General features: G+C 41.1%; 1 protein-coding gene across 1 annotated transcript in view; it reads right to left on the bottom strand.

Annotated features, from left to right (window-relative positions):
* LOC123520819 (oligoribonuclease, mitochondrial-like) overlaps window positions 1-10,874 on the bottom strand; it is a 42,974-nt gene extending 32,100 nt beyond the window's left edge. Inside the window, exon 1 of the mRNA XM_045283440.1 lies at window positions 10,693-10,874. Within this exon, the coding sequence (XP_045139375.1) occupies window positions 10,693-10,830 (138 nt within the window). The 5' untranslated portion in view covers window positions 10,831-10,874. The remainder of the gene's footprint in view (window positions 1-10,692) is intronic.
* Window positions 10,875-11,257: the final 383 nt, after the last annotated feature.

The following is an 11,257-nucleotide window of genomic DNA, read 5'->3' on the forward strand; positions in this document are numbered from 1 at the left end:
AAATGGAATGCATTGGATAATGGAATTGTTACAGCACATAGTGTGCATAACTTTAAAGAAAAATTAGATAAATGGAGATATGGAGACAGGACACTATGAGCCCCGCTCGAACCCTGTACAATACAACTAGGTAAATACACACGTATGAAGACCCAGAAGATATGGCGGAAGTGATGAACAACTGCTTCCAGTCAGTCTTCACTAGAGAAATCAATCAATCATGGGGGGCATACACCAGGGGGTACGTTGCCTCACCTACCCTGTGGCACCACTCCAGGCAGTCACGCCTCACGAGTCTCCATGCAGGCTCCCTTCCCATGCCAAGTAACTCCCAGCAAGAGGCATCAACTTGTGGCAGCCATGAGTTCTGTGGACGTCCCCATGGCCTCCTCCATGCTGGGTTATCCCTTTCGGAGACAACCCAATATGCAGGATCAGCTTCAGGTAGCGTGCCACATGCTCATATAGTTGCAGTTGACGTTGACGGACTATGCTGGTAAATGGCCTTGAATCAGTCTCACAAGGCAATCGTTGATTTGACACAAAGTCATACCAGCGGTACCCCATGATCATACGAAGGTATCTAGTACCAAAGGCATTAATTCATCTCTTCAGATCGGTATTCATTGTCCATGTCTCACATCCGTAGAGTAAGACAGGGATCACCAGCAACTTGAAGATCCGAATCTTTGTCCGTCTGCACAGGCACTGACAACACCAAATAGTACTTGTGTTTAGCGAGTCTATGACGCTGTGGGCCAGGCCAATCCGCCATACAACTTCCTGGCTCAATATGCACTACACTACCAAGGTATGTGAAACTTTCCGAGATCTCAATGTCCTCGCCACCTGCATGGACAGACTGTACTGTTTCATCCAGTAAGCCTCCAAACACATGAACCTTGGTCTTGGGCCAGGAAACCTATAGTCCCAGGGGCTTTCCACACAAAAGGTTACTGTAGAAACTTGAACAAAATGGAGGACTCACAGGAGGACATCTGAAATTGATGGCTGACTTTCTAAAAGACAGAGAAATGAGAACAATTTAATGTTTGCGGTATATGTGAACAATATACCAGAAAATATAGACAGTTACATCAGTCTGTTTGTAGATGATGCTAAATTAATGAGGAGAGTGAATATAAAAAGAAGACTGTGAGGCACTACAACTCACGAGAAATGGAATTTAATACAAAAAAAGTGCAGAGTATTAGAATTTGGAATGACCAAAAAAAGGCTGAAAGGAGTTTACTCAATGGGGAATGAAGAAATTAAGAAGCCTGAAGAAAACGACCTAGGAGTAACCACTGTGGATAACTTGTCACCAGAGAAGCACACAACTACAGTATGGTCACTGAACAAAAAGAAACACATAAGAAAACTAGAGGTAATACAATACATACGGCAGCAACAAAGCTTCCCCCAAGTTTGAGTGAATGGTCATATGAAGAAAGGCTACGAATACAAGGTCTTACAACTTTAAAACAGAGAAAGGAAAGAGGAAATCTAATAGCAGTGTACAGAGCAATGAATGGACTGGAAAAATTAGATACAGAAGACTTAGTATAGTAATCTGGGACAACAATGACACAAGAGGACATGGAAAGAAATTAAGAAAGGACAACTGCAGGAGAGATATCAAGAAGTTCAGCTTTCCACAAAGATGTGTAGAGGTGTGGAACGGTCTAGATAAGAGATTCGTTGAAGCAAGGATAATCAATAAGTTCAAAGAAATGTTGGATTTGCATAGATATGGAGACAGGACAACTTGAGTACAGCTCTTTTCCTGTATGTTACAACTAGGCAAATACAAGTAAGGAAATACACACACACACACACACACACACACACACACACACACACACACACACACACACACACACACACACACACACAGAATAGATGGACAGACTTCTTGGAGAAAAATGACATACTTTGTGAGTGTCAATTTGGTTTTAGAAAAGGGCGTTCATGCACGACAAACCTGATATGTTACTATTCGAGGGTGATAGATGTAATACAGGAAAGAGATGGTTGGGCTGATGGAATATATCTGGATTTAAAAAAGGCCTTTGATAAGGTACCACACCGGAGACTGATCTGGAAACTTGAAATGGTAGGAGGAGTGCATGGCAGTTTACTAAAATGGATGGAAGACTTTTGGTAGGAAGAGAAATGAGAACAATAATTAAGGACAGACCATCAGAATGGGGCTTGGTGGAGAGTGGAGTTCCACAGGGATCAGTGTTGGCACCAGTAATGTTCGCGGTCTACATAAATGACATGGTGGATGGGGTGTCCAGTTATGTGAGCCTATTTGCAGACGATGCAAAATTGTTAAGAAAAGTGAGATGTGACAAAGATTGCGAACTACTCCAGGAAGACTTGGACAGAATATGGAAATGGAGCTGTACATGGCAAATGGAGTTCAACACGACAAAATGCAAGAAATTAGAGTTTGGCAAGAGTGAAAGAAGAATCAGGAGTATGTACAAGATAGGAAATGAAGACATAAAACCAGTCATGAAGAAAAGACCTTGGGGTGACAATTACCAATGACCTATCGCCAGAGAGACATATAAACAAAATAATTGGAGAAGTATTGAACTTATTGAGGAACATAAGAGTGGCGTCAGATATTTAGATGAAGAAATGATGAAGAAAATAATTACTGCAATGATAAGACCGAGGCTTGAATATGCAACAATACAGTGGGCTCGAACTTAAAGAAACACATAAGGAAACTAGAGAAAGTACAGAGGGCTGCAACAAAAATGGTGCCTGACTTAAGAGATTTGACTTATGAAGACAGACTGAACAGAATGCAACTTCCGACCCTGGAAAACAGAAGAGAAAGGGGAGACCTGATAGCAATATACAGAGTGATGATTGGCATGGAAAAATGGATAGGAAAGATCTGTGTATGTGGAATGAAAGAATGTCGAGAGGGCATGGGAAAAACTAAAATGGCCACTTATAGGAGAGATGTGAAAAATATAGCTTCCTCATAGAAGGGTGGAAGCATGGAATAGTTTAGACGTGGAAGTGGTCAACGCAAGGAATATTCATGATTTTAAGAAAAAGCTGGACATTAGTAGATATGGAGATGGGACAGTACGAGCATAGCTCTTTTCCCGTATGTTACAATTAGGTAAATACAATTAGGTAAATACACACACACACACACACACACACACACACACACACACACACACACACACACACACACACACACACACACACACACACGGTAGCTCAGTGGTTAGAGCGCTGACTTCACAAGCCAGAGGACCAGGGTTCGATTCCCCAGCTGGGTGGAGATATTTGGGTGTGTCTCCTTTCACGTGTAGCCCCTGTTCACCTAGCAGTGAGTAGGTACGGGACGTAAATCGAGGAGTTGTGACCTTGTTGTCCCGGTGTGTGGTGTGTGCCTGGTCTCAAGCCTATCCGAAGATCGGAAATAATGAGCTCTGAGCTCGTTCAGTAGGGTAACGTCTGGCTGTCTCGTCAGAGACTGCAGCAGATCAAACAGTGAAACACACAAAGAGAGAGAGAGAGAGAGAGAGAGAGAGAGAGAGAGAGAGAGAGAGAGAGAGAGAGAGAGAGAGAGAGAGAGAGAGTTTACCTGTAAATTTGCTGCGGGAGATGAGCTAAACTCGTGGTGTCCCACTCACTTTCATCCACTCATCATACTTTTCCTTGAAACTATGAATATTACTTGCTCTCACTATCTCTCTAGGTAGTTCATTCCAAGCGCGAATAGCGCTCGGTGGGAAGCTATGCTTCCCGATATCAGTCATGTATCCCGGCAATCTCAGCTTGAACTCATGACCTCCTCTCGTTCTCCTCTCAGTGTCTAGCTTGAGGAAGTCCTCTCAGTCAATCTTGTCCATCCCCTTCATTCATTTGAACATCTGAATCATATCTCCTCGTTTCCTTCTTTCTTCCAAAGTTGGCAGCTGCAGGGCATGCAATCTCTCTTGGTAATCCATATCTTGTAGGGTCGGTACTAACTTGGATGCAGCTCTTTGCACCCTTTCTAGCTTCCTTGTATGCTTCTTTAGGTGTGGTGCCCACACTACCTGGGCATACTCTAGTTTTGGCCACAGAATTGCTTCTATGATTTTTTTTTTGCCAGAGACTCACTAAGGTGAACAATTGTTCTTATATTAGCTACTATTGCTAACCCTTCTCCCACAATTTTGTTTATATGTCCCTTTGGTGACAGGTTGTCCTGTATTACAACCCTTAGATCTTTTTCTCTCTCTATACATTTAATATCAGTCCCACCCAAATTGTATCTTGTGTGTGGTCTGTGGATACTTCTTCCCATCTCCAGAACATGACACTTGTCAGCATTAAACTCCATCCTCCACTTTACGCTCCATTCATGCAGGAGATCCAAGTCCCGTTGCAGCCTAAGACAGTCATCCGGAGTTTTCACTTGTCACATCATCTTAGCATCATCTGCTAACAGGTTAATATAACTTCCCACTCCATCTGGTAGGTCATTTACATATATTAGGAACATTAGGGGTGCCAACACTGACCCTTGTGGAATTCCACACCCCTTACCATTGTTTTCATTTTCCTCCCTGTCAAATAACTTTTCATCCCTTCCAATAGCTTCCCTCCTATACCGCCATAACTTTCCAACTTCCAGATCAGTCTGCTGTGAGATACTTTATCAAATGCCTTTCTTAGATCGAGATAAATACAATCGGCCCATCCTCCTTTCTGATCCACAATATCAATTACTCTAGAGTAAAAACTTAACAGGTTGTGATACACGACCTTCCCCTTCTGAAGCCGAACTGGTTATTTGACAAACTTTCCTTTCCTTTCAGAAACTCCATCCATCTATCCCGTACCATTCCCTCCAGCACCTTCACCAATATGCACAATAGTGAGACAGGTCTATAATTTAATGGTGCCTCCTTACTTCCTCCCTTATGAATAGCCATTATTTGTGCCTCCTTCCATGTTTTGGGTACATATCCTTCTTCCAGTGATTTTACATATAGTTGATAAATTGGCCAGCTCAATTCTTCAGCACAACTTTTTAACACCCAACCCAACATCTGGTCCGGTCCTACTGCCTTGTTAACATCCAACGACTGGAGTCTCTTCACTATTTCTTCTCTATCAAAATCAATTGATTCTAACTTGTGTGCCCAGTATTTACCTTGCCTTTCTTGTTCCTCCAGTTGGTCCATGTCCTCCACAAATACTTCTTTAAACTTGTTGTTCAGAACCTGTGCTATCTCCCTTTCCTTTTCTATGATCTCTCCATCCACATTCAATCTTTGGATAGCACTTTTAATCTTAGTTTTACCACTAATATACTTATAGAAAAGCTTGGGGGTCACTCATATTTATTCACTATGTTCTCATATTTAGCCTCTTCCTCTCTTCTGACCTTGGTGTATATATTTCTTGCTCTGTGGTAATTTTCCGCTGTTCTTTCATTCTTTCTCCGTCTCATACATCTCCACCTTCTGTCTCTCTCTTCTTTTGCCTTCCTGCATCTTTCACTGAACCATATCTTCCTGTCCCTCCTTCTTGGCTTGATTACTGGTACCGTTTTTTAACTACCTCTTCATATATCCTCAGGATCTCTTCCAACATTTCTCAGAATTTGCCCTTGAAACGTTCTCGAACCATTTCCATTCGCCAAACAATTTTCTCATATTCTCTACATCCGCCCTTTTAAAGTTGTATCTTATTATTGTCGCTGATTGGGAACCACTCTCTCTCCTGTACTTAAGCCACACATCACAAGCTATCACAACATGGTCGCCCTTACCCAGTGGGCTCTCCATTGTGATGTTGTCTATTTCCTCTTCTTTCCGGGTGAAAACCAGGTCCAGTCTTGATGGATTATCTTCACCTCTCACCCTCATTGGCTCCCTAATATGTTGGTACAATGCATTTTCAGTCATCTGATTAAATACTTTAGCTTCCCAACTACCTTCCTCACATACAGATTCCATTCCTTCCCAATCCACTTCCTTACAGTTAGTCACCACAAAGCAGGATGCGATTTGAGCATCTGGTTAGCTTCTCCAGGGTTTGCAGTGTCTCATTTTGCATATCTTCATGACTTGCTCTGGTCCACGCACCAGTAAATGGTGGTACGTAAGAGAGAGAGAGAGAGAGAGAGAGAGAGAGAGAGAGAGAGAGAGAGAGAGAGAGAGAGAGAGAGAGAGAGAGAGAGAGAGAGAGAGAGAGAGAGAGAGAGAGAGAGAGAGAGAGAGAGAGAGAGAGAGAGAGAGAGAGAGAGGCCTGCTGGTGTGAATTGCTAGTTATGCATTTCTTTGAATGTTTTTTCTTATGCATGAGGGAAACTAGCCAACGACTATATAAAAAAAAAAGGCCCAATTAAAATGCAAGTTTCTTAAAAAAGATTGGCTAGAATTAACCAAAAGACAGAGGAAAATGTCTTGAAACCTCCCATTCTAAAAGAAGTCAAGTCATAAGATGGATATATAGAAGCAGGCAGGGAGTTCCAGAGTTTACCAGAGAAAGGTATGAATGATGAGAATACTACTTGACTCTTGTATTAGAGAGTTAGACAGAACAGGGATAAGAGGAAGAATAAAGCCTTGTGCAGCGAGGCTGCAGGAGGAGTTAGCAAGATCAACATAGCAGTTATCATGAAAATAGCAATAAAAGATAGAAAGAGATGCAACATTTCGGCAGTGAGAAAGAGGCTGAAGACAGTCAGTCAGAGGAGGGGAGTTGATGCGACGAAAAGCTTTTGATTCCCTCCTATCTAATAAACTGTGAGTGGAACCCCCCAAAACATGCGAAGAATACTTCTTTTACAGTTAGCAGTTGGAGGGGCGAGAAAAACTGGCAGAGACGCCTCAGAATACCTAACTTCATAAAAGCTGTTTTAGCAAGAGATAAGATATGAAGTTTCCAGTTTAAGATTGTGAGTAAAGGACAGACCAAGGATATTCAGTGTAGAAGAGGGAGATAGTTGAGTGTCATTGAAGAGGGGATAGTTGTCTGGGAGGTTTTGTTGAGTTGATGTAAGGAGGAATTGAGTTCTTGAGACATTGAACACAACTAAGTGTTCTCTGCCCCAAACAGAAATCTTAGAAAGATCAGAAGTAAGGCATTTTGCGGCTTCCCTGCGTGATCTGTTGACTCTCTGAAGGGTTGGTCATCTCTGAAAGGATTTGGAAGGATGTAGGGTGGTATCATCAGTGTAGGAGTGAATAGCACAGGAAGTTTGGTTAAAAAGATCATTAATGAGTAACAGAAAGAGAGTGGGTGACAGTACAGAACCTTGAGGAGCACCACTGTTAGGAGAAGAACAATAGCCATCTACCACAGTAGCAATAGAATGGTTGGAAAGGAAACTTTGGATAAAACTGTAAAGAGAAGGATAGAAACCGTAGGAGGACAGTTTGGAAATCAAAGCTTCGTGTGCCAGATTCAATCAAAAACTTTTGATATGTCTAATGCAACAGCAAAAGTTTCACTGATACCTCTAAAAGAGGATGACCAAGACTCAGTAAGGAAAGCCAGATCACTAGTAGAGCAACCTTAACAGAAGCCATACTGGCAATCAGATAGCAGATTGCAAAGTGACAGTTGTTTAAGAATCTTTCTATTGAGGATAAATTAAAAAAAAATTTAAACAAGCAAGAGATTAATGCTAGAGGATGGTAGATTGAGGAATTTGAATGGTCGCCCTTTTTAATAACAGGATGAATATAGGCAAACTTCCGGCAAGAAGAAAAGGTAGAAGTCAATAGACATAGTTGAAAGAGTTTGACCAGGCAAAGTGCAAATACAGAAGCACAGTTTTTGAGAATGATAGGAGGTACCCCATCAGGTATCTAAGCCTTCTGAGGGTTTAGGCCAGCGAGGGCATGGAAAACATCATTACAAAAAACTTTAATTGAAGGCATTAAATAATCAGAGGGAGAAACAAGCTATTATTACATTTTTAAAATAACAACAACATGGCTTTTGTTATCCCTCTCATCTTATAGAGCTTTTTATTTTCAATAATTTAAACCCATACATACCCATCCCAAATTGTTTATAATGTTGACAAAAATTTTCTTTAATATACCACTTTTAGGGGGTGAATGAACAATATCCACACAAGTGATGGACTGATGGGCACTGGGGAAGTCCATTATTAGGTGTGTTCATTTGTGTGAGCATATTGTTACATTATTTGCGAAGACGTGAAATGAATGATGGCGATTGGTTCTTTTGTTTGAGCAAGCAGCCAATGACCAATAAAAAATAATACAAGATAAATCTAGTCAATCAGCGCAGTTTGTAGAGAGAAGAAACTCTATGGAACATGAGTGAATAGGCAGGATGTTACCTCAATTACATCCATTGTATTTCCAGATTTTTACGAAAAGAAATAAGGAAATGACTTCATATTAACTTCTTAGCATTGCTAGTTGGGTTAGGTTAGTTTGCTTAGGTTAAATCAGTTAAGTTATATAAAATAAATTTGTACTGAGGAAAACGTATCAGCAGTGCATCTTACCTAAATTGGGCTAGGATACCTAGGTTTGGTTACGTTGGCTAGGTCAAGTTACAGCTAGGGTTACGTTAGTTTTGATTAAATGTTAAGCTAAAATAGGGTGGGATGAAATGTTACCAGAAAAGGATATTTCTCAAGATTTAGGTATTTTTGTGGATACATCACTTAAGTTCCACAAACATATCTCTACTATCACATGTAAAGCCTCAGCTGTGGCAAATAATTCGTTGAAATTCACTGTTAACCGTGATCACACATTCATGATTCCTTGTATATCTCTGAGATACGCCCTATGTTAGAGTACAGCTCAGCAGTGTGGAATCTTGGTTATATCAAAGATGTCAAGGCGACTGAGACAGTTCAGAGTCGGTGGACTAAATGTGTTGATGGCCTCAAAAATTTACCCTATTATGATCACCTTAAAGCTTTGAATTTATTTTCTGTTAAAGGGAGACTATTACATCAAGACATTATCAAGATGTGGCAAATTGTAAATGGAAAAATCCTCCTTATATGATTTCTTCTTCCACCCAACTTCTAACATCACCACAAGCCATCAACACAAGTTGGCCCACGTACACACCAACCTATGATATTAGGAAACGTTCATTCACAATACGAAATATGGCCTCTGGAATTCCCTTCCTGAGTCTGTTGTTACATGTTCCAGTCTTGAGTCATTCATGTCCACCTTATCGTCCCATCTTGAAAATTACTTTTTTTTAATATTATGATTAACGAGGTTAATTTAGTTTATTACTTATTGTTGCTTATGATGCACTCTCCAGCTAGGGTTGCCACCTGTCCATTAAAATACGGAACCGTTCCGTATTGAAGCGTGAAATGCTGCGTTCCGTATTGAACCAATACGGAACGCCATTTGTTCCATGTTTGCCTGCATGAATAGTCAAGCAAATGAAATAAATTAATAAGTCATCGTGACCAGATATTGAAACAAATACATAACCAGTTCACAAAAATATATGAGTTTGTTAGGGGTTTGTCGTGCCGCCCGTGCATTACGTGAACAGTACATGTAATATCTCGCTCCGCCTCCACAGTCCATCACCAACAGCTGTCAGTCTAGAAATGAGAGGGGCGGAGAACACTGCTTCTGTGCTGTGCCATATGCCTATGTCTCATCCCTGTTAGGCAGGGCCGTTTCTAGCTTTGTGGGGGCTCTAGGCAAGATGATGTTTTGGGGGCCTAGATTTCAATTTTTCGTCAGAGCCCCTGGGTGACTTAGGAAATTTTAATTTTCCAAGCTACCCAGGGGGCCCCCTTGTGGCTTGGGGGCCCTAGGCAATCGCCTTGTCCGCCTATAGCTAGAAACGGCCCTGCTGTTAGGTACCTGGAACTGAACATGGCTACGTCTGCAGGATCTGTACACTTGGAAAATGTACACGTAATGGCTATATTTATGATCCATTCATATTCCAGGTAGCTACTGTTTTCTCCAAATGAGTTTTCTATTTTTTTTTTTTCTTTAATTAAGGAAAATATATATTTTCAGTGTCTCATTCTTTAGAATTTATAGACACATGTAGTTTCAAAAATATATTACTGATAACTTGACTGATGAACGTGTTTTGCAATATATCCTCACATTTAGTCAAGATATCCTTGAATTCCTCCTAATACTTATGGAAGAGCTTATCTTCAAGCCTTGTCAATATGATTGACTTTCTACCCGCCATCACTGTTCCAACCTCAGCTAATGCGTTCCGTATTTTTAGGAGGTGGAGGTGGCAACTCTATCTCCAGCCCGTTTGTATTGTTATTAAAAATGTGGAGTACTTGTTTTGTAAGGGCTGGCACATCAGCAGAGTGCGGCTTCTTGTCCCATACCCGAGTCAGGGGCACAGGAAGCCCACCAGGTAAGAGCCAGAGGTGACCTGCGGTGGCGGATATTCTTAAGGGACAGGGGCGGGGGCGGGAAAAAAAAAAAAAAAAAAAAAAAGAGGCGGGGCGAAAAAAAAAAAAAAAGTATTGATTTGCGACGGAAGCGAAGTGTAGATTCATTCAAAACATGTCAAAATCTATCAGGAACAAAACAGCTTCATCCGGAAGTGAGCTGTTGGTGTAAGTCTATAAATTTACTAATTGTTTACTAATGCTACAGCCACTCAACAAATTTTACCACATAGTACAGTACACTCGCTACGTACCTCCAGGTCCACCCATACCAGCCTCTCAGTCAGTTTGGGCACCTTGGCGGGAGTGGGGGAGTTCGAAGTCATGGTGAAGGAACGTAAACCAACACTCTGCAAACACACACGTTGCAATGCCCGCGCCACCCAAAACATGAACTCCCGCCGGTGCCGATACTCTCCTCTAGTATGCCGTCTTTACTTCGGAACTGTTCGGATTATTACCACTATGATAAGAAGTTTACTACATAACACCACAATTATTTTTTTATATGAATTTTCTTATGCTATATATGCGGTGATTTTCCTAAGAAAGATTAGTGTAGGTTATTGTCACCTCACGATTTTTTTTTTTTTATGTAGGTAGATAGGTAAAAATACTACCTACCTAGTTTTATTTTCTTATATAGTAAATCGTGAAGATAATGCGTATATATCTAGATATCAGAGAGAGAGAGAGAGAGAGAGAGAGAGAGAGATCAGCTATGCACTTGACATATCCGGTACAAAACATGACAACTGTTACATTAGTAGTAGGTAGTAAAGTAGTACACAGTAGTAGTAGCAGCAGCAGCAGTAGTAG

This window comes from Portunus trituberculatus, chromosome 47, assembly GCF_017591435.1.
Source record: "Portunus trituberculatus isolate SZX2019 chromosome 47, ASM1759143v1, whole genome shotgun sequence".
NCBI lineage: Eukaryota > Metazoa > Arthropoda > Malacostraca > Decapoda > Portunidae > Portunus > Portunus trituberculatus.